General features: G+C 47.8%; 13 protein-coding genes across 13 annotated transcripts; 8 read left to right on the forward strand and 5 right to left on the reverse strand.

The window, feature by feature from the left end:
* Positions 1-792: 792 nt before the first annotated feature.
* On the reverse strand, positions 793-1,895 carry F9C07_2263730 (uncharacterized protein; the record flags this gene model as incomplete). The annotated part of the gene is made up of 2 exons (XM_041287615.2): positions 793-1,489; positions 1,553-1,895. The coding sequence occupies 2 exons, from the start codon at positions 1,893-1,895 to the stop codon at positions 1,230-1,232; spliced, it is 603 nt and encodes a 200-aa protein (XP_041151483.1). The 3' UTR covers positions 793-1,229.
* A 222-nt stretch (positions 1,896-2,117) lies between these two features.
* On the reverse strand, positions 2,118-2,477 carry F9C07_12453 (uncharacterized protein; the record flags this gene model as incomplete). The annotated part of the gene is made up of 1 exon (XM_041287614.1): positions 2,118-2,477. One exon carries the CDS (start codon positions 2,475-2,477, stop codon positions 2,118-2,120), a length of 360 nt encoding a protein of 119 aa, XP_041151482.1.
* Positions 2,478-3,885: 1,408 nt separating this feature from the next.
* F9C07_2287131 (dehydrogenase with different specificitie) lies at positions 3,886-5,442 on the reverse strand. Its single transcript, XM_041295521.2, has 2 exons — positions 5,080-5,442; positions 3,886-5,028 (listed from the first exon to the last, which is right to left on the reverse strand). Exons 1-2 carry the CDS (start codon positions 5,192-5,194, stop codon positions 4,172-4,174), a joined length of 972 nt encoding a protein of 323 aa, XP_041151481.2. The 5' UTR covers positions 5,195-5,442; the 3' UTR covers positions 3,886-4,171.
* A 794-nt stretch (positions 5,443-6,236) lies between these two features.
* On the forward strand, positions 6,237-8,345 carry F9C07_2236704 (fungal-specific transcription factor domain-containing protein; the record flags this gene model as incomplete). The annotated part of the gene is made up of 1 exon (XM_041287619.1): positions 6,237-8,345. The coding sequence occupies one exon, from the start codon at positions 6,237-6,239 to the stop codon at positions 8,343-8,345; it is 2,109 nt and encodes a 702-aa protein (XP_041151480.1).
* Positions 8,346-8,519: 174 nt separating this feature from the next.
* On the reverse strand, positions 8,520-10,046 carry F9C07_2097410 (permease of the major facilitator superfamily; the record flags this gene model as incomplete). Its single annotated transcript, XM_071508891.1, has 2 exons — positions 8,520-9,806; positions 9,858-10,046. The coding sequence occupies 2 exons, from the start codon at positions 10,044-10,046 to the stop codon at positions 8,520-8,522; spliced, it is 1,476 nt and encodes a 491-aa protein (XP_071367267.1).
* Positions 10,047-10,500: 454 nt separating this feature from the next.
* On the forward strand, positions 10,501-11,443 carry F9C07_2097412 (2,4-dihydroxyhept-2-ene-1,7-dioic acid aldolase; the record flags this gene model as incomplete). Its single annotated transcript, XM_041287618.2, has 1 exon — positions 10,501-11,443. The coding sequence occupies exon 1, from the start codon at positions 10,628-10,630 to the stop codon at positions 11,441-11,443; it is 816 nt and encodes a 271-aa protein (XP_041151478.1). The 5' UTR covers positions 10,501-10,627.
* A 185-nt stretch (positions 11,444-11,628) lies between these two features.
* Positions 11,629-11,904, forward strand: F9C07_12458 (uncharacterized protein; the record flags this gene model as incomplete). Its single annotated transcript, XM_071507838.1, has 2 exons — positions 11,629-11,770; positions 11,876-11,904. 2 exons carry the CDS (start codon positions 11,629-11,631, stop codon positions 11,902-11,904), a joined length of 171 nt encoding a protein of 56 aa, XP_071367268.1.
* A 140-nt stretch (positions 11,905-12,044) lies between these two features.
* F9C07_2287134 (translation initiation inhibitor) lies at positions 12,045-12,760 on the reverse strand. Its single transcript, XM_041295520.2, has 3 exons — positions 12,508-12,760; positions 12,368-12,441; positions 12,045-12,296 (listed from the first exon to the last, which is right to left on the reverse strand). The coding sequence occupies exons 1-3, from the start codon at positions 12,557-12,559 to the stop codon at positions 12,072-12,074; spliced, it is 351 nt and encodes a 116-aa protein (XP_041151477.1). The 5' UTR covers positions 12,560-12,760; the 3' UTR covers positions 12,045-12,071.
* Positions 12,761-13,152: 392 nt separating this feature from the next.
* F9C07_2287135 (putative gibberellin 3-beta hydroxylase) lies at positions 13,153-14,558 on the forward strand (the record flags this gene model as incomplete). The annotated part of the gene is made up of 4 exons (XM_041295514.2): positions 13,153-13,398; positions 13,458-13,583; positions 13,653-14,241; positions 14,300-14,558. The coding sequence occupies 4 exons, from the start codon at positions 13,153-13,155 to the stop codon at positions 14,542-14,544; spliced, it is 1,206 nt and encodes a 401-aa protein (XP_041151476.1). The 3' UTR covers positions 14,545-14,558.
* A 951-nt stretch (positions 14,559-15,509) lies between these two features.
* F9C07_2173547 (eukaryotic elongation factor 5A hypusine, DNA-binding OB fold-domain-containing protein) lies at positions 15,510-16,534 on the forward strand. The gene is made up of 4 exons (XM_041295512.2): positions 15,510-15,647; positions 15,788-16,048; positions 16,103-16,229; positions 16,307-16,534. The coding sequence occupies exons 1-4, from the start codon at positions 15,642-15,644 to the stop codon at positions 16,375-16,377; spliced, it is 465 nt and encodes a 154-aa protein (XP_041151475.2). The 5' UTR covers positions 15,510-15,641; the 3' UTR covers positions 16,378-16,534.
* Positions 16,535-17,322: 788 nt separating this feature from the next.
* On the forward strand, positions 17,323-18,819 carry F9C07_12462 (uncharacterized protein; the record flags this gene model as incomplete). Its single annotated transcript, XM_041295511.1, has 2 exons — positions 17,323-17,596; positions 17,648-18,819. The coding sequence occupies 2 exons, from the start codon at positions 17,323-17,325 to the stop codon at positions 18,817-18,819; spliced, it is 1,446 nt and encodes a 481-aa protein (XP_041151474.1).
* A 975-nt stretch (positions 18,820-19,794) lies between these two features.
* F9C07_12463 (Alpha/beta hydrolase fold-1) lies at positions 19,795-20,666 on the forward strand (the record flags this gene model as incomplete). Its single annotated transcript, XM_041295510.2, has 2 exons — positions 19,795-20,211; positions 20,304-20,666. 2 exons carry the CDS (start codon positions 19,795-19,797, stop codon positions 20,664-20,666), a joined length of 780 nt encoding a protein of 259 aa, XP_041151473.2.
* A 306-nt stretch (positions 20,667-20,972) lies between these two features.
* On the forward strand, positions 20,973-21,915 carry F9C07_2110520 (uncharacterized protein; the record flags this gene model as incomplete). The annotated part of the gene is made up of 3 exons (XM_071509064.1): positions 20,973-21,254; positions 21,309-21,457; positions 21,516-21,915. 3 exons carry the CDS (start codon positions 20,973-20,975, stop codon positions 21,913-21,915), a joined length of 831 nt encoding a protein of 276 aa, XP_071367269.1.
* Positions 21,916-22,012: the final 97 nt, after the last annotated feature.

Genomic DNA, 22,012 nt, shown 5'->3' on the forward strand with positions numbered 1-22,012 from the left:
CTCAACTCATTTCGTTTCGCTCCTCATCGGTACCTCATGATCCGCCGATGCTACCTTGTTTAATTAAATGTGAGGTATGATACTCGATACCACGATGTGTGGATACTGCAACCCCATCCATGGAAATTGACCGTTCCATACATCAAGTTGAGGTCGTTCGACGGTGACATTAAACGGCGCTTAGAGTGATGTATAATATAAAGACATCTCAATTGGGATATGATCACCGCACAGACAGGCTAATACAGTGCGAAGAGAAGAAAGTCTCTTTCGTCTGTATGCGAAATGCCGACGATGTGACTATCGGACGTCACCATAGCGCACAACGCAAATCGGTGCTCGATGCCTATCAATTCCAAGTACGTAAAACGTTGATTCGAGAAATGAGCTTAAGAAGAACTTGCAGCAATCACAGTTTCGTCACGTTACATCGGCGCCAGAAAACATGGTTTGGTTCGTGAAGATATGCCCACCTTCTGTTTAGGTACATCGTCAACAGCAGGTTAAGCCCTGGCTGTCGCATCGCCTTATGTCCTGCATCAAAACTCATTTGAAGCCGTGAAGTCAGGCGCCCCTCTAATTGGACTAAAGAACAATCCATTATGTGAACGATAGAAGCCAGAGCGTGGAAAAGGATTGGAGAAGCTCTTGGCACAAGTAGAATGTAACCCTATAAAATTAGAGTGTTTTATGGGCGATCCGGACAATACCCGAGTGGGTCGCCTTCATGACATGAAACAAAACTCATTTCCCGGGTCTAGTGGTGTTGTATAGGTCGATACCCATTCCGTCAAATGCCGGGGCAGACATTTGTCAAGTTTTTGCGTTTCTCTGTCGACCTGCATCCCTCAGGCAAACACAAGCTATTTGATAGTCGATGATCATTATACCAGGTGCTTCCAGTTAACCCATACCTTTCAAATCAGCCTTACTTGGGGGAGAAAAGGAAATAGCCTCGCATTATAGGGAAATCACAAAAGAGCAACAACGTGCTTGACGCAAGAAAGGAAATAGATACCCACGGAAAAAGTTTTATATTAACGGTTCCCAATATAGCATAAATGCCGAACGCAAAAAGGTTTAGTGTGAATAATTGGAAAATATAGGAAGGGAACGAAATCCATGTTAAAAGACCTGAAAGTGGATTTTGTAACGTTAGATACATCCTTTTTTCTTTTGCACTTTTCTCTCGTTTTCACCGAAAGCAAAGATACCAAGCACCTTGCGCATCACAAATTTGTGGGCCCCGCCGATTTTTTCTCCTTCTCAACGTTGCTATCCACGGTGGGCAGCTCTCCGGGACAATCAACAATGAGGTCGTTATTTAATAGATACTGCCAATGGACGAGAATGAGTCGGTCGTTGTCGAGAATGCGGCCATTCGCGACAACGATCAAACAAGCGCGGGCTCTGGTTATAGCGACATTTGCTCGACTATTGTAAGAAGCAAATCCTAGGTCAGACTTCGATCCTGAATCGACAACCCAATCTAGGATGATCATATCTGACTCGTGACCCTACATCCTATCCCCGGTGACAACATCAACTATACCTTCAAAAACAATGTTCAGCTTCACAGAAAGCTCCGGCATCTTGGCGATGTAGCACTTCTTCTGCTCAGAGTAAGTCGTAATTATCGAACAGGTCACGTTGGAGAGTACGTTGGGATTAATAAGGAACTCAACGAGGTCCATGACCACGGAAACATTCGCAGCTTTTGATCTGGAATGATTCCAGTTATTGACCATCGTCTGGTCATTTGAGACGTTTAGACCAATTAGCTCTAATCCATTCTCAAACTTAGCACCTGGTGGTGTAGTCCTAATCCATTCTAGGAGTACATCTGCCACCTCATTACTGAGGTTAATAGACGCCACGCTGGGGTCGTCTATCATCCTCTCAAAGTACGTGAATTCCGACGGAAACCTTCGTAGATGGAGGTGTATACAATACTGCTGGGATAGGGTAGTAAATGGGAACCGAGCACGACGAAGTTGATCAAAAAATGACCTGGAAAGTTGGGGACAGAACTCATTGTAGCCTGGGACCTCGTGTGTAGTAATAGCTAAATGAGGGAGCTGATGGTTCTCACCTCCTCTAACCGTATCTACAACAATCTATGCCATATCAAGGGAGACAAGGGGGATGATCACGTCAGGTTCCAATGCCTGTCCATCTTCGTCAGCAATGACGATAATCGGTTTGTCATTTGCGCCAAAGTTTCTCCGGGCAATATGAGAACCAGCCAGGCTGTTAGTACAGGCTACGGTGAATGTCTCCCGCACCCCAAGGTCGGCGACGGTGTCGTAACACATTTTGAAGATGCATTGCCTATCTAGCCACTTCTTAAACTCGTCCGTCGAAGATGGATCTGGACGTGGATCTTTGGGCTGCGATAGGTACTCATTGACCACACTGAAGGCATTCCGCATATCATGCTCACTGCAAGCCAGGATTTGCTCGTCCATGCCGTTCATCGTTGTGAATTGATATTCTCACAATCAGCACCAATGTCCGGTATTGTTGTGTCCGTTTGCTTAGCTCCCTGCGCCACAAATATGTTTTCTTGATTTTCTTGGTTCTTGGTTGTGTTGTTCCTGAGTTTGAGGCTTTGCAGTGGACCTTCAAGCTCTAGGGATTCTTGAGATATGATGAACGTGGTAGGATGTGATCAAAATGGACAGAAATAAGGTTTTTGTATGAAGAAGTAATAGAATCTAAAAAGATATGGGAGGATGGGAGGATGTAGATGAGGTCTGTGAGGGATTTCAGAAAAGCTTTTAAGCCTGAAAGTGGACCTTGGGGGGAGAAAGGAAGGAATAGAAGATCAAACATAAAAGATGAAGGGGAAAGTTTTTTCGCCCCCCAGCATAGGAGTATTCACTTCAAATAAACAAAGGGAAATCAGCAGATCTATGTGAAGGGATAGTGGTTTGCTTAGGTGACTTACTTCAACCATATGGTGCCTTCTGTTACTCCTTACGTATGTAGTGATTCACTATGGCTGAAAAGCTATTCACCGAGGAACACATTGACCACAATTCAATCAAGTGAAAAAGGCCATGTCGGCCTATCCATCAAGTCTCATAATCATTATCAACATAGTGTGTGAATCAACGGGCCTTTTTTTAACCTCCTGCTATCCAAACAGTCAGGAATCTTGATAGCCATCCTCGCCTATTGAGGTGTTTAGAGATCTGCAAAATGTGGTCAAAATAAGGGATATGGATCCTCTTGGAGTCACTTATGTATAATAATAAAGGGAAACTGGCCGACGCAGTGCATCTATTTCATTGTGCAGCGGACGAAAAGGGCTTCGATAGTCGGAATCGGAGTATTCCAGTATAGGAATAGGTTAGACGTAGCCACCTGATGTCCGTATACTCTACTTCTGACAATGGGAATATCCGTACATAGGTCATATCGTGTATCAAACAAGTCACATGCTAAACCACCGACTATGCTCTCTATATGTTGTAGAACTTGGAGAGGGCAGAGCATATTATACATTAGCATTACCTGCTCCATCATTTCAATCCAAGTCTCTCCCCTAAAGGAAATTAAACGGCAGAACAACAACGTGAAAATCTACAACGCTTTCGCAGTCAACGCCTTCCTTCTTCTAACACGAATCAACCACAGCGCGTCCCGGTGGTGCCGAATAGAGCGAAACTTTTTTGTCTCATCATGTTGGCAGTAGAACTTGGGGATCGTAGCCATAGTTATGGGCAGTCATAATTACAGTCTATGTCCTAAAGATATATTGTGTACCATTAATGATAGTTATATTAATATTATTGTTTCATAATATCTATCCTTCTAATCTAGTTCTCTATTGTATAATCCTTGATCTTTGAAAGCGTTAAAGGTTGTCCAACAAGACAATCGAATAGTTAGGTCTATGTTCTATTGTGGGTGTCTATAAATAGGTAAAACTCTATTTTATGTACTGTAATAGGAAAAGTCCAAGATCAACGCGTCTCGCAAGCTGGTCTAAATGTAGTTAGTATGACCCACAATTTCCTCGCGGCCCAAACATCGGATTTACTGAAACTCCGACTTTTTTCCTGGCAAGAAGCAAATGTAGTCATCTTTTATCATTTAGAAACACAGATATATGTACATACATTTGGGAAACAAAACTAGGTAAGAAAATATTTAACAAGACATATCAGGGCAAAGCATTGAACTTGCGTAATTCGGATTCGGTCCAGTCCCACAAACGTCTTCCCATGTCCTCGCTTCTGGCATACTGGTTATATGGCTTCAAGTGTCCCACAGGAATATAATAGCTTCCATTGACGAGGTCATGCTTTTTCGCACCAGCAGCGGCCCAAAGTTCATTATAGGCCCCCTGAGGGACCTGTGTCCCGAAAAGGCCCAGTGTCTTTGAGCCTAACGCAGCGAGGGCAGAACGATCACTCACCGAGCTATATAGATCCGTAAGAATAATCCCGGGATGGACGGAAACAGACGTAATTGAAGGATATCGCCTTGCAAGCTCAGCTGCGAATAGAATATTTGCTGCCTTTGAGGCACCATATCGAGTATTAGTGTTCACCTTCTTCAACCGGTCCTGATCCAGGATGGTCTCGAATGACGGAGCCAGATTATGTCCGATGGATGAGAGTGACACGACCCGCACATCTGAATTGGGCTCTTCTGCTGTCTTGAGTAATGTGGGCAGCAACAGCTTTGTGAGGAGAAAATGACCGGTATGGTTGGTACCCAGTTGGATCTCGTGGCCCATCTCGGTTTCTCCTGGCGGAAGCGACATTACACCAGCATTGAGTATCAAGATGTCGAGCCGTGATGATTCTGCATTGAATGTCTGTGCCGCAGTCTGAATTGATTTAATGGACATCAAGTCCAGAGGGAGCCAAGTGATCTCAACATTATTAGATAGCGATCCTTTTAGAGAGCTGATGGCCGCCTGTGCTTTCGTCTCCGACCGTGCAGCAAGATATATCCTTTGCGGTCGATGTTTGGCCAACTGCAGGATGGTTTCTTTGCCCAGTCCAGCATTTCCTACAGATTATTAGTATACCTTTTATTCCATCTAAGTGAAGAATGCCATACCTCCGGTCACCAACGCTACCTTTCCAGATAGATCCGGGATGTCTCGTTCAGGATTGAAGCTCACACCTCCAATATAATTGCAAGGATTCAGATTTGCTCCTATGAATGCTGCCATGTCTCGAAGTACTCAGGTTTTGTGATAGTATTAAGTCTGTACTAAAGTTCGGATGGAAACGAAAACAGGCGTTGCCTCAACGTCGTATTAGTGGTTTGAAATATTGTTGTAGATTTCTTCACGGACATCTCAACCTCCCACATCTTTTATATATTTAGGTGTGGCAAATGTTCTGTCCAGTTCTAGTTCTAACGGTGAAGATCTTGCGGGATTTCTCCATCAAGTGGACACAACAATTTTAAGCCGATCCAGCTACTACTTTAAATAAACTTCGAGATCATCATCCTTGCCCCAAATCATTGGCATGCTTTGCGAGTCGGGTGAATTGTTGACCCGGCCCACATTTTTCAGTGTCCTTTGACGGAGTAAGAAAGCTCCGCCGTACGCGGGCCGCGGCATGCCCCCACTCGCTCCTGAAACTCCTCTTCTCATTCTGTATCGTAGCAAGACTCACGATACCGCTGAGATCCAATGCTAGCAATGGCTGCGTCTATGTGGAGTGACGGTAGAAACAGATTTAAGCATGGCGCTTGTCACTGAGCGCTTCCTGGTGTGTGATGTGTCATAGCCCTACTATGCCTATTCTGGTAAATTCGAGCCGCAATATATATCACTTGCAATTCGCGGATTAAACTACTCACTCTCCACGATTCATAAATACTACTAGTCAAATCAATATTACCCTAGAAATCACAGGCAGTTGACTGCCTATATACATTTTTGAAAAATTAATCTGTTTTACCCCAAAAAATTGTGCTGCGTCCTACCGGTAACTTAGATATTCCGTGGACAATCTCCATCGCGGCATCACATATCAATCCACATAGATAACAACCGTGACTGATAAGAGATAAAAGACCCCCAAGACCTTATCAATCCCGATACGACAGATATGCAAGTAGGCCAACAAATAGATAACCGGACAGTAGCCGATGCTTGGCCGTGCGGGGAAAGCGATACTAGTATGTGGGGATTTTCTCCGCCAGTACATCTCGACAACTGAAGCAGTCACGCTATAAGCAGAGCTCTATTGCTTTTTATAATGTCGGTTTCCCACGTCAACAGACGGATGCCGTCGTACCAACCGTATCAATGTCATGTCTGCCAAAGCCGCTTTACCCGACATGAGAACCTCAAGCGACATGCCAAGCTTCATTCCCGCTCACAGGAGGAGGCCTCGCTGTCCTGCGATTTTTGCCAGACGACTTTCTCACGGCCTGATCTGCGGCATCGACATATGAAGAGGAAGCATCCGGAGTATGAGCAGAGAAGGACTAACAAACGATCGTTGCGTGAGCCGCTTGCGTCTAAGCAAGGGGGTGAGGGAAGCAGATCGCAGCGGCATGATGTGTATTTGTCTTCTGAATCGTCTCCTGATAGTCAGGATGGGTTTCACCCGCAGAATTCCGGAGATGAGTGTGAGCTCGAGGTGGATGGTGGGTTCTGGAATACGCCGTTACCGCATGAGCAGCATGCACTTTTCCATCGCCACGACAGAGAAAGCTCAACTATTCGAACTAGCGGGCCAGCGACAGCTGAAGGAAATAGAGACCAAGTAGTAACAGGTCCATCCACACAAGGGCCCTCATTAAATGGGTCGGATTGTATGGGCCGCATGGTCCAAGATGCGATAGAATTGGAAAGGAGCCTACTCTTGGGAACCTCGTTTCTTAAAGCGACCTATGAACTTGACGACCAATTGCAATCCGCCATTATAACACAGCCTACTGCGTTTGATTCAACCCTCGCTGGCTGTGCATACAACCAAGGTAGTCCTGGCTTGTCTCCAACAAATGACCAGGGCGACTGGTTACCCTCACCCACCCAGATTACACAAGGCTGTGACCTATTCTTCAAACATGTTTCACATTTCCTCCCTTTTCTGCACCAACCGACATTTGACGCCACACGTGTGCCTCTACACTTACTCCTCAGTATTCTTTCTCTCGGCTACCAACACGGGGAAGACCCAGAATGTGGAGATCAAACCGGCTCAGGCGCAAGCCTATCCACCCGCTGCTTTCACCAAGCTCGTGCTCTCACTGTTGCCGAGGAAAACAAGACAGACCAGCCAAGACAGAACACCACCCTCATCCAATCATACCTACTCCTCCAAATATGCGCCATGATGTACCTCTGCGGCGAAGACTCAGCAAGAGGCCTCAAAATGCATTCAAACATGATATCCCTCGCACGAGCAGGAGCCCTCATGAAACCAATGCCAACCGAATCCTCAACAACCGAAGACCTAGAAGCACTATGGCGAGAATTCATCAAGTCCGAATCCCACAAACGAACCTCCTTCGCTGTGCACCAGATCGACGCCCTCTGGTACCAATTCCTCTCCATCCCCCGCTCCATCTCCCATCTAGAAGTCAAGCACGACCTCCCCTGCCCGGAAGCCCAATGGACAGCCCCCTCCGCCGCAGAATGGGCACATCGACACCTTGTCGCCAGGAACCCCGGACCGGCAGTCCCGTACCCAGACGCAGTCCGCCGGTTTCTCTCTTCCGACGCCAGCCCAGACACCATCCCCACATTCGACCCCTACGGCGCCATTAACATCGCACAATTTCTCATCTCCAGCGCAAGAGAAGTATCAGGCTGGTCCACCATGACGGGAATGCTGAGCATGGACCGACTCGACGCTCTCCGATCATCACTAATTGCCCTGGGTCCCTTTATCCGTCCGCAACCCGAGACCCCAAGGGCAATGCACGCGACGGCAACATGGGAGACAGCCATGATCGAGCTTCATCTCTGGTCACCAGCTCATACAGGCGGTATCGTGGCTTCGAGTCTCAATGCTGTGGTCACCCAATCGACTTCTCTTGCGCCTTCTTATGAGTTCCTCTGGGAGGCCGATACGGCGAAGGCTATTCAGCCACATGTTGATTGGTTCTTGCGGTATTTGGATACGACGCTGGAACCGGATATGGAGGCGCCTTGGGTGGCGGTGTATGCGTATAAGGCGTTTTTGATTGCTTGGCAGCTTGTACGGGGAGGTATTCCGAATGCGATGCTTGTTGCTGGAATCGCGGATGGGGATGTGGAGGGGGCGCTGGGGTGGGCGAGGAAAGTCTTTAGGAGGAGGCAGAGATGGCAGCTTGGGAGGCTTATATTGACTTGTTTGGATGGGTTGGGGGATTGATGTGGTTTACTCTTGTATTCTTTCTTTATTGTTGAGGCTACGTAGGGTTACTATTGTAGGTACTGTCATTATTAGTATATCATGACTTATATTCCGATTGTGCTATAAGAATCCATTAATGGTACTAGACTTGCCACCGAAAGAGTTTCCATAGATTATGAACATTACAGCAAATCAATACATTTCATAACGCCAATTAAGCTGCACCATCTCCTCCGTAACACCGCCACGAACAACCTTCGCAATCTCCTCCGGATCACCCGAATCCAACCGTTTATTCTCCCGCAAGACCAACCACCTGTAAACCGTCATGGTGACTGCCAGCAAAACAGCACTCGCCATCAACGTCCCGAAAGCAGCATAGAAATGCGGCGGCTCGTAGTATAGATACGACGCCCAGATATTAGACGTTCCGCCGATAGCATTCACCAGAGCAGAAGCAGCAGCACGCTTGGACACTGGCCGTGCCAGGTGCAGATTGATAGTCTTGTAGAGAAGGAGTTGGGGGCCGACTGACGCAAAGGGTAAAATGACCATGGAGAAGTAGCGGGCACCCACATTGAGTGTTGCCATGGGGATAATGTACATGACAATTGCGATGGCGACGCAGAGTTGGATGATTGGGTACACGGTGTTCTTGCGGTCGGAATAGTACATGAGGACGTAGTAGACTGCACCGGCGAGGATGTAGGGCGGTGCTGTGAGGAGCAGACTGACGGTGTTGTTGAAGTTCAGGGACGCGACGAGAGTGGGAAAGTAATTGGCGATAGAGCCTTGTGTTTGGGAGAGCATGTTTGCGAAGATGAGGAGCAGTAGTTTGGGGTCTGAGAGGGCTTTCGTGAAGCCACGTAGTACACTTTCGTTCTCTGTGCCTTCTGCAGCGCCGGCCTCTGACTCGATACGCCATACGGCGAGGTCACGTTCAATCTGGGATAGGATGCGGCTGTTGTGTGGGAATTCGGGCATGATGCAAGCACATACCACCCCGATGCCGACTGTTGCGCTGCCCTCGATGATGAAGAGCCATTCCCAGCCGGCGATGTTGTGCGCACCATCGAGCTGGAGGATGGCTGCTGCGAACAGCCCGCCGAAGGCATTGCCCACTTGCTGTGCGATGTAGAGACCTGCAATCCTCTTCCCGAGTTCCTTCTTCGTGTACCAGGCAGAGAGGTAGTAGATGGCGCCGGGGAAGAAGACTGCCTCGGCCACTCCAAGAATAGCTCGTACAGCAAGCAGCTGACCGTACGTCTTGACGGCTGCTGTTGCCGCGGATATGCAGCCCCAGATCACGACAGCAACACAGATGTACATCCCCGGCCGGGAGATCTTGGTTATGATGAGGTTGCTCGGAATCTGGAAGGGCAAGTAGCCGACGAAGAGGATGGAAACTGCAGTGGCGAACTGTTGGGTGGTCATGTTTAGGTCTTCCATGATCCCCTGTAGCTTGGCTGCGGCTAGATTCTGACGGTCGACATAGTTCAAAATGTAGAGGATCCCAATGGTGGGAAGTACAAGGAAGTCAACCTTTCGGACAATTTTCTTGTTGAGGGTATTGAGTTCATCCTCACTGAGGTTGCGAAGGCTCTCTGGCATCCGGCGATATGCTGCGTCATGGATATCGACTTGCCCTTCTGCAGCGGAGATATTGTCATCGCTATGAACCGACAGAGGCCCTTTTTTGGTGTCCATGGCTGTAGCCATCGGTTCAATGGATATCAAGGTCAAGAAGTCTGTTTTGCTCAACAACCACAGATTCTGATGTTTTGGACGGGTTGCAGGCAGCCTGTCTCTGTTTGAGTGAGAATAAATTCCAGACGAGGGCTCCTCCCAAGGCTCGCCTCCATAATAAAGGCTTCAGGAACGGTTGTTATCAGTGTGCTTTGGTCAAGGCAATCCAGCGGCTATTGAACAGGACGGGTGTTCAAGTATCTGTGAGTCAATGATTCGCGGACGGATCGATAGTGGGGCAGCATAGATAAAGAGAGAGGCGAATAGCACCACAGATATCGGTCCAATTGGAAATCTTGCCTAGACAATTAGACGTTTGGTTGAAATCCGGGGTACATCAAGCCGAGTGGGTCTTATCGGGAGGAGTGAAAAAAGAGGCAATTGAGGAGCTCCTCCCATTCATCCGCCGTCGGAGATGAGCCGAGCACATACTTCAGTGGAAGCAATTCTTGATACCACAAGGACAGAGAAGAGAGCACTTATTAAAGACACATTGTCACCAGCTACCATTCCCATTATCACTATCATCAACACTTCCGCACAGACACAGCAAAATGCCGGCCCCAACAAAGACCTACCCCACTCCTCAGACGACAGAGATCGTGAACTCTCGTCTGAGGCTCCTGAACAAAATCAGAGCGGGAGAATACCCATTGATGACATTCATGGCCATTCCCTCAGTCCGCATGGCCCAGATCGTTGCATTGACAGGTGTCGACGGTATCATCATCGACTGCGAGCACGGCCACATTAGCGACGACTCCATGCACAACTCCGTCTCTGCCATTTCGGCGCTGGGAGTATCGCCCATTATTCGCATTCGCGGCCCTGCCCACGACATTATAAAGCGCGCTCTAGACACAGGTGCCCACGGCATCATGGTCCCACAGATCAACAACGCCGAAGAAGCACAACAGATCGTCGCCTCCTCCAAGTTCCCTCCACAGGGTGTTCGTGGCCAAGGTTCAGCCTTCCCGGCTATCGGCCATGGTCTCACCACCCCGGAATATATGATCTCCGCCAACGAGACAATCTTGACTATGATCCAAATAGAGACGCGCGAGGGTGTCGAGAACGTCGATGCCATCTGCGCTGTGCCCGGAGTGGACCTCGTCTTCATTGGTCCTAATGATCTTGCGCAGTCACTTCTTGGATATGTGCCTGCCCGTGGAGATGAGCCGGAGTTTGTCGCTGCTGTCGATAAGATTATTGCGGCGGCGCGGAAGCATGGAAAGTGGGCTGGCCGGATGGTAAATAATGGTACCATGGCCAAGGAGGCCAGAGAGAGATATGACACGGTCGCGATTACTGGTGATACTAAGGCGATTCAGAATTGGTATATTGCGGAGTTTGAGGTTGCTCGGTCGTGAGAGACTGGATAGTGCATTGGTATCTATAATTGTTCAGGGCTTATAGACTAGATAGCGAATCTAACATTATACCCACACCCATTTTTGCTCCATAATATTGCCCTAGGGCGAAAATCAGTCTCTTTTCGTACGTATTATGCGTTCAATATCAGATTCTCCTTTGTCGCACATAGGTACTTAAGATAATGATAAACGATACTCGCAGTTATCATGCCAAGTTGTTGTTCAGCTATCTCCTTCCTTCGGCCACTCTCCGCAGGACATCTTCCCTTGGGGACAGGAGCCTAACACCACCTCAAAACAATGATATTGAGGATCACAACAACGGTAAATTTGTCATTTCTATATGCTATAAGCATGCGTGTACTTTACTGTGTGATAACTATGGACCATAGATATACTTGTTCGAAACATTACTGCGACGGCCATCAGCCAAATTCAGTTCATTTTCTATCATCTAGGTTTTATTCCGTATGTTCAGCTAAACTAAATATCCTCGTACTTCCTATAAGAGCAATAAGGAAATGAGACACTTAAGAAACATCATGCTAAAGAGATGACCAACAGGAAAAGATTAATTTAAATAATTTCATTATGTTTTCTATCGAAACCCTCTATATAAACTGTCTCAAACCTGCGCAATGCATTCAATCTCAATAACTGTTCCATCACCCGGAGGCAACGCCTGGAGACACGAGCGAGATGGCATCGGCTTGGGTAGGAAATCGATGTACACCTCATTCATTGCAGCAAAGTCCTTCATATCGGCGAGATAGACATTGTACTTGACCACCTGTTCAAGGGAGGATCCAGAAAGCTCGAGGACTTCTTTAAGATTCTGTAAAACGGTTCTCTGTAAGGAATCATGGAGAAGTTAGTTATCTGATACAAGTAATAGATGTCATTTGTACAGTAAAAACCTACCGTTGCTTGTTTAATCTCGCCGGTGGCTGTTTGGCCTGCGCAGAAGACGAGACCAGGGACTTTGACCGCGGGGCCTGTGAGACACCAGCTTGATTAGTAAACAGCATATTATTTTGCCAAGATGATAGAATACCACTTACAGTTATGAGGTTTGGGAGGGAACTTTTCGCTGGAGATGAGTTGACGGGACATGTTTGCTGAGGATCACGGATAAGGAGAAACTGAGATTGTGTGTGGGATAATGAAAAGTGAATGTATAGGTAATTGTGTTATGACTTCTGAGATGCAATGATAGAGAAGTCAATGGTGCAAAGCGTGGTTTTAAATTTTATATCGTCTTCTCCTCTCACTCTCCATCGCGATAACACCGAGTGGATATTCCGCCGAAGCTCCTCCAGCTCCTCCAGCCCTAGTTGGGAGGAGCTCCTCCCGCAGCACGCCCCACAGCCTTGGCAACAGTCTAGTAAATTAACTTCGGAGAGGAGCTCGATAAGGTGGAGGACCGAGCTTATCGGATATGGAACTATCGGAATTGTTGCAAGCAGCACATGTTCTATGAATGATGCTGGTGGAGGCACTGCACAAGCCCATAGCGGGTCAGCCAAGACCCATGCCTGCGCTCCTCCTAGGGGTCGCCTTATGCACATTGTATGACTTCAAGTATTACATGCAGACCTCGCTTATCATATACCACTCAAGGCATTATAAAACCTCAATCGAAAGGCCTCATTAGCCACTCTATCCAACATCAATCACCACACAAATATCATTACACATACCAAGTCATGGCACCCGCAGCCCCCTTCAACCCACCGTCCGCCGACCTTCCCGGCAAGCCTTTTGTGCCAGAATGGGTCCCCCCTCCTGTCACTAAAGAAAAGCATAACTTTGCCGAGCTCAAGTCGATTGATCTTTCGCTTCTTGATTCAGAGGACCCAGCTGTTGTGGATGACCTTGTCCAACAGGTCAAAGTAGCTATCCGCGATGACGGATTTTTGTTCCTTGAGAACTATGGAGTCTCTTTAGAGCAGGTAAGTAATGCAAGCTACGAAGAGAATAGCAACAGCATTGACTGTCGTACGTCTAATAGCTGCATCGTCAATTCGCCCTGGCACAATACCTATACAACAACATCAGCGAGGAGGACAAAGAGCGCCTTCTTTTCCACCCCGATAGCGGAAAGTGGTCTGGTTACAAGCATCCGTATGGATTTAAGGTAAGAAAATATTACTCCTGCCCGTGCCATCTACTTAACCGGATATTAAATCCTTGTTCTTATCCTCAGCGCCACCGTGGAGCACCCGACGGCATCGAACAATTCAACTGGTACAAGCCCGAGTGGGAAGACATCAACTGCGTCCCAACCTGCCTGCACCCCTTCATGGACGAAATCGAGGCTTTCAGCAATTACCTCACTAAGTCCGTGAACCGACGACTTCTGACGGTCTTGTCACGGGTCCTAGAATTACCAGACGACTATCTCTGGGACAATGTACAATCCCACGGCAGCCCAACCGGCGAAGGCTACTTCCGCCATGCGCTCTTCCGACCCGTCCAGAAGCAAACACAAGAAGCATCCAAGGGCCTTCGCATGCACGGCCACACAGACTTTGGTCTGACAACACTGCTGTTCTCTGTCCCCATCTCGTGTCTCCAGATCTGGGGCCGCGACGAACAATGGTACTACGTGCCCTACAAGCCTGGTGCGCTTGTTATTAACATCGGTGATACATTGGAGATTGTCTCGGGTGGACATTTCAAGGCAACTCGTCACCGTGTCTTCAGGCCGCCTGCCGATCAGTTGCACGAGGAGCGGCTTTCGCTGGTGCTGTTTAATAGTTCCATTGGTGATTTGCGTATGGCTCCTGCGCATGGTGAGTGAATGGCATCTCGACACACGATACTAGGAGAAATACTAATGTCTCTTGTTAGACTCGAAACTTATTCAACGAGAGGGCTGTGTCGAGGAGCAGGGAGTTTATAAGGAGTTCAAGAAGCTCACGTCGCAGGGCAAGCTTGTGCCTACCAACCGTCAATGGCGCGAGATCCAAATTGCGACGTGTACAGACCCAACAGATACCGTCAATAACAGAGTGGGTGCTCATCAAGTGCTCATCGATGGCAAGGTCATGCATCAGCGGGAGTACATGGGGGTCAAAGTTGTCCTGCCTGTATGAATAGCCAAACAAGGTCGCGGTGAGAGGTTAGGGAAGTGATTGTCTTTAGAATTATGGAGTTGTATGCAATTATAGGTCATATTTGATTTTCAGCTTTTGGTATTCATTTTGAGTCTTCTTGATTCTTGATGTCACGACCCTAGCCCGACACCCTTATGAGATGGCATGCTACAGGTAGTATTGGCTTAATGAAGGGATATCAGGAACTGCTGTCTCTTTCCAATAGGCTGTATACAGAATATAACTAGACACAGATGTGGTACCCCCATAAAATGTATTATGCTATAACTATCCCCTTAATCTAAATCCTAACTATAGTTCACCAATGTCTAACCCACTCGTAGAGATTACCAAATCGCAATTCAAAGTGGCACCTGCATTGGCGTTATCGTGAAAACAACAAACCCCATTTCCTGAAAGATTAAGCGGTGTAAGGAAAAATCTCCGCGATGATTACTCTACATAAATCCCGCGTGTTGGGCTGTGGTATACAATGGCTATCAATATAACCAGCTAAGCGAGGAAGCGCGATATAAACCAAGGAAGTCGCCGACTCCACATAATAGAGATCTGAACCAGATCGCTTATAAGGTATTAAAGTGGGCCTATCAGCATCAGCCAGCCACAAATCCTTATATCTATACTAAACATGGCTAAGAATACCGGGTATCGCTGTAAGAAATTATCTTAGGGTCCCAGATTTATCTAATATAAATCAGTACTTGTTATAATAAGCACGCGGGTGACGCGTAGATACGCGGTTTCGGCCAATACTTCTGCGACGGGCTGTAAACTAGATCACTTATAATAAGGTTTTGAAGGGGATCTATCTAGTAGCGCGAGCCATAAACAATCCATCGTTCGCCAAACGAGACACCCCAACCCCGCAGAAGATCTAAGCGCGAATTAGGCACGTTGTCTTGCATCCAGTGGAGTAATTTGGGCATCACCGTAGCTTGACAGCTGGCTTTCGTTATGGTAGATTGAAATAAACCACTATAAATTTATCTATAATGCTTGGACAATTTCCTTTCTCTCATATCTCTAAGCAGACCTTCTTTTGAGTAAAGCTGTTGTCAAGTCTACGCTATTCCACCATGAGTGTATGTCTCCTCATCCTTATTCCTACGCTTTTGTGATTTACTTCCACGTCTTACGGTCTCCTTTAAGTCCTACTTAAGGGCCTCGCACTTTGCAAATTCGATCCACTTATGATAAGGCAACAATAACTGATCCTATACAGGACGATGAGCAGCATGATCAAACCTTTGAACAACAACAGCAACATGCCTCACCGACCTATGCAGCGCTGGTTTCGACCTTAACAAAAGGGGCCCATGTTATAATCCGTGGGAGGCCCTGTAAAATTCTCGAGATCAGCAAAATTGGAACCAATATCCATCTGGTCGCCCGAGACATTTTTACGGATAGAATTCTGTCGGACGATATCGAATCTACTCAGTCTGTGGAGATTCCGCATGTATACAGAAATGAATATATGTTGGTAAGTTTTCTAAACAATTACCAGTATTCACTGTGGGTATACTAAGACAGGTAGGTTAATATTGATGAAGGGTTCCTCAATCTCGCGAACCAAGATGGGACGATGAAAGACGATGTAAAAGTCCCCGATGGTGGGTTAGGACAACAGATTGAGCAGGATTTTGAAGCGGGAACCGACCTGCGTAAGTCGAATACTGCCTTCGGGGCTATAAGTCAGATCTATCCATCAGGTGATTTCTAACCGCCTGTATATCATTAGTCATTGCCGTTATCTCAGCGATGGGTGAAGAACAAGCTGTAAGTGTGAGAGAAGCCCCCAAGGGTTCCTAAAGAGGGCTTCTTCAGGTGTCGCTGTGATTGCCTGAGGCACCAACAACACTCCTCCGTTATAATGCTTTTCAGAGAAAACAGGAAATTACCCAATTTAATCTAGGTCTTAGACATGTTATCCATCTAGAAATGAAATAGGTGATAGATTCTTGCCCATGTAAAGGTCTCTGTAGATGTTGGTACCCCTCACCAAAACCTAGTAAGGAGGTAATGAAGGAGATGTGAACTAATATGGTGTGTGAGGCCATGGGAAGAGAGGTGATAGTCCATTTCCTTAAATGGTAGATCTAATGGTAACTGTATACCCATACACAGTCTAAGTAATTTTCAAAGGCGCTTTAGGTGTCCCACAGCTTCATATCCATGCGCGGTTGCGATCAAGATTTCGACGTGGTTGCGGCTTTGTCTGTTGAACTAATGCCATGGTATCAATTAGGTATCAATTACTATCCCCACCCTGTCAATAGAGTGCAACATCTGGTTAGTAGGTTTCTAGCTTACCCCCTTCCTATAGGTCAAGCAGACACCTCTGGGTAGAAAATTAACCAATGTATAACTTGTGAAAGGATTGGCTTAGATAGGCGCTACGCCTAATTGGATGGACGACGTCACAGATGCTATAGAAAAATATTCTGGTATAGCTTGCATGTATCACTTGTCTTGTACCTTTCCAGCGGTAGATATGCTCGTAGTAAAGAGAAGCATGTCCATAACGCAGGTTAGGACTTGAGAGGCAATCACAACTAAGGACAACGACGCCTTACCGTTTTGGCTCAGACCACTAGTCCTTATTCGATCTAGTGTACGATACTTTAGGGGAGAGGAAAATTGTGTGGGGGCGAACCGGGAATTTTGCAGGGCGGAAAGCGGCCACAAAAAGTTAGGTCTAACCTCCAAACCCCCACTCGTATCAATTTATTATCTATCAATCAACCGCAGATAACTATGGCCAAATCCAAAGCCGCCAAGCGCAAGCGCAACGCGCAAGTCGAGCTTCCACAAAAAGTCCCAAAGGCCGCTCCTACACTGACACCTCCTCCCGATGGCGAGCCCAAGCACCTCAAGACGGTCGTCCCAGACGAGGATCTCGAGATCACGATCGAGACGCTCACGACTCTTGCACAATACCCGGGCCTGACCAAGTCGAAGGCATGTAAGGACCTGCGAGCTGCAGTCTATGACTTCCGTCAGGCGTGCACTACGGGCGTCAATGCTGCTGGTACGCGACTGCGATATCACTAATTAATAGCAGCAGCTAATCATTCGATAGAGGGCGCAAACTTAACGGCACGAATCACCGGTGCTCTAGCCGACGAGAAATACATCGATGCCAAGATCCTACTCGCTGAGATGAGAATCCGGGGCGAACAACCCAAGATCGGAGCCTTGTGTCGCTGGGTCCGGGATCTAGATGTCGTCAGCGGTCTCTCAACGCAACCCGATGCAATTGATCGTGTCCCCCTTGAGCGCAGCGCAAAGGAATTGGAACTCCTCCGCGTCCTCGATGCTATCCTGCGCGTCAGCACCCCCATTGACACCAACCCGGATGCCGTCGACTCCACCTCTCCCATCGCCTTCCAGTCCATCTGGGACCTCCGCCCCTCGTCCGCGCCCCTCCCCGTCTACGCCTCAGTGCTTGACAAATCCATTCTAGCCGACGCGCCCAAGTCGCCATCGGCCCTCCGCGTCATCGAGACTACTCCCGGCCCACTCCGCAAACCTCCAAACCACCATCCCGCCATCCTTTATACCTCCGCACCGAACGCCGTCCCACTGGCCCCCGTCGGCCCAACCATAACATACCATCCACACCCCGCCGTGCCAGGCCTTGGCCTAGCCCTAAATGTCCTCTCCCCCGCCGAATGCAAAGCAATTATTGCGGCAGGTGAATCCGTCAATTTCCTACCGGACGCGCCCCTCCGCGAAGATGGCGACATGAGCATCCTAGCCCACAATTTCTACTGGGTTGTCGACACCACTTTCCACGACATGCTCTGGGCACGAATCTCCAGTTACGTACCTCAGTCGATCAACGGCCGTCTAGCCCGAGGTATCAACCGCCGCTTCCGTGTATACCGATACGTCCCCGGTGCTGAGTACCGGTGCCACATTGACGGTGCCTGGCCGCCGTCTGGCATCCTTCCCGATGACACGTATGTATATGATGCCTCGCCCGAGGATAAGAGGCAGAGCTCTATGTACACCTTCCTACTATATCTGAATGATGAGTTCGAGGGCGGAGAGACGACCTTCTTCATGCCTGCTGCGCGGGAGGGAACCCTTAATGCGTACCCGGTGCGACCTGTCATGGGAGCCGTTGCGATTTTCCCGCATGGAGAGGCCAATGGGGCCTTGTTACATGAGGGGACTGGGGTAAGGAAGGGTGCGAAGTATATCATCAGGACGGACGTAGAGTATGATGTTAAGCCTTGCGAAGAGTAATTATGAAGATTTGCAGAGTCGTATATATCACGGTGATGAATAAAAGTGGATCCCTCGATATCAGTTATGCCTGATTAGGTATGGCGTATCAGTCCCTATTTTACCGACATCTTGGCATAGAACAACCGGCCACGCAAGTTAGACTTATTTCCACTCAGGGTTGCATCGCGTTGGATTGCATTGCTTGTTTATTTTAAGCTACTTAGATCGCTCACCTTATCTTGGCAATTTATCGCTATATACTCAATAGTGCTCGTATGCTGTCTTCCTGGGCCATGCCAAACTAGCGATTGACCAGTAAAATATGTGCAAATAGCCGAACATATATATTTCTATCAATCTGGGTAGGGTACCCAATGATTTAAATTGCCCACAATTAGATCATTTAACCTCACCAAATCATACTAAATGGGGAATGGAACACAAGTATCGAATTGGAAACTGGGAATGTTCGCGTGGTCTTGCTTTTTGGCCTTTATACTAAGGTGTCCTATCTAGATTAGTGATATACTATCGGCTCCTAACTTGACGTGTTTATCGCTATGCTTGTCTCTCGGATGCACGATTATTACCTCCAGTAACCACAGGCCCTTCCAATCATGCCCACTGTTGATGCTTCTCGACGACGCAGGTTTATCGCGGCCCAACCAAGGTCCAACCGACTACTGTCCTAGCTCTGCTGCTATAGGTATCTAGAAGGATTCTGACTGGCTCGATATCCGTATTATTAATGGCGTGCTCTCTAACTAACTAGCCGTAAGCTTGTATTTATAATGCATCCGGTTGGATTTCAAATCACCAACGCATCGGTAGCGCGATGCAGATACATTGTTGAGCAGCAGTTATTATAGCCATTCGACACGCCCTTTGGAAGACGAGATGTTTATTATAAATGCTATGTTCTTCCCTTTAGCTGGATCAAGCCTCAGAAGTCAGACCCCTCTCATTGCTACAATACCTACCCACAATAAAACCATGTCCCAATCAAAACCCTCGATTATCATTGTTCCCGGCTCGTTCAGCCTGCCCGAGTTCTATGACGCGGTTACAGATAGAGTAGCATCCAAAGGCTACGAGATCAAAGCCATTCGTCTCCGCAGCACCGAGAAACTTCAACAACCTGCAACCATGTACGACGATGCGGCCGCGATTGCCAGCGAGGTCGCAGCGCTAGTGGATCAAGGAAAGGAGGTGATCTTAGTGGTTCACTCGTATGGCGGGGTGCCTGCCAGCGAGAGCATCAAAGGACTAGCCAAGACAGAGGATTCCGGGAAGGCAGGTGGTATTGTAAACCTGGCATATCTGACGGCGGTGGTGCCCGAATTGGGCGCATCTTCGGCGGATGTGTTGGCTGATATTCCGACTGAAAATCGTGTTGAATTACAACTTGAGGTTGGTCTCGCTCTCTGTCTCTCTCACCCTACCCACGCTTTGACTTCGGGACTTTGTTTCGTATTGTGGGTGATTGTTAATGAAATCCATAGGATGATGGATACTTGGTTATGGCCAATCCGACCGCGTCCGCTTCACTATGCTTCTCAGACCTCCCAGTCGAGGAAGGCGAGGCATGGATGAAACGATTCGCTCGACATTCGGCTGCCAGCTTCACAAACCCACTGACGTACGCTGGGTATAAGGACTTACCAGTTTCATATTTGCTCTGTGCGGATGATAAGGTGATCCCAGCTCGGGAGCAGCAGAAGGGGATCGATATGATTGAGAGAGAGACTGGTAGGGAGGTTGACGTGACCGTGATTCAAACGGGACATTTTCCTATACCTAGTGCACCTGAAAAGGTGGTAGATTGGATTACAAGCCTAGCATCGCGGTATGAGAAAGGTAAATAGGTAGAGAATAAAGAGAAAAATAGAACAAACCTAATCGACGGCACGTCTTGGCTCATATCTGACCAGTAGAACGAGGCTTCTGGAACAAAAGTACCGATCAATAAGCATGCATAATCAATCCAAGTTGGGGGCTAATTCAGTGATATACCGTTCGATCAAAATATCCCCGAAATACCAGCCATGCCCCGTCACATTCGGCCAGATATCGGTAGCAATACATCTATACGATAATTTTGCTATATATAGCGGCTTGATCCCTGACTAGCATTTTCACATCCTGATATAACCTGCCACCGACGCTTCATCATGGCTCCCCAACAGCCCGAATTCCCCATTACCCGCTACCTAATTGCAGGCTTACGCACGTTCTTCTACTCACAACTGTTCGTCACGCCATCGTATCCCGAGCTCGTTTGCAGACCAAACCGTCATCGTCACTGGGTCGAATACAGGTCTCGGCCTCGAAGCCGCGCGCCATTTCTATCGTCTCAACTGCTCACGTCTAATCCTCGCCGTCCGCACAGTCACAAAAGGGCAAACCGCAAAGGAGGAAATCATTGGGTAGTTACCGAGGGCTACGAACAGGCTGTATAAGTGAATGTTCTAAATACATTTTCTCTGGCATTGCCACTATTACCGAAGCTCAACGAGACAAAGGAGGCCTTTCCGGAATCACAACCATATCTTGTCATCGTCAGCTCCGAGGCGCACCGTCTAGCAAACTTCGAGATTAATGCTCCGGATCTCTACGCTAAGTTAAACGAAAGGGAGGCTTTTAGCCAGCAACCCAGGTAACTAACTGTCTAACTTCTTGAAATAAGGTGCCTATATGTTAGCACGGGAGAAAAGGTATCAAGTTACCAAGCTCATCGAAGTTCTCTTCACGCGTGAACTTATCGCCCGCCTCAAATCTAAAACAGCCTCTGCTCCTTTCGTCATTATCAACATCGTGAACCCAGGCTTCTGCTTCTCGAACCTCGATCGTAGTGGTAGCGAGCCTCCCCAGATTGTGCAGATTATGCGTCGCATTCTTGACCGTACCACTGAAGTTGGCGGGCGAACACTTGTGCTCGCTGCTGCTGCTCCGGCAAGCTCGCATGGCGAGTTTCAAAGCGACGGGGCGAATCATGATGTTGAGTCTTGGATCTATAGTGATATCGGACGTCGAGCGCAGGAAAAGGTGTTTGATCAGACAACGAAGGTTTTGGAAGCTAGGAAACCAGGCCTTGCTCCCGGTATAGGGCTTTGAGATGATAGTAATACCTTTTAATACGGATAAATCACATTACCATGGAACATACCTCGTAGACTGTCACCCCAGAAGTTATTGAGAGCCCTGAGGGTTT

The sequence above is a fragment of the Aspergillus flavus genome, chromosome 8, assembly GCF_009017415.1.
Source record: "Aspergillus flavus chromosome 8, complete sequence".
NCBI lineage: Eukaryota > Fungi > Ascomycota > Eurotiomycetes > Eurotiales > Aspergillaceae > Aspergillus > Aspergillus flavus.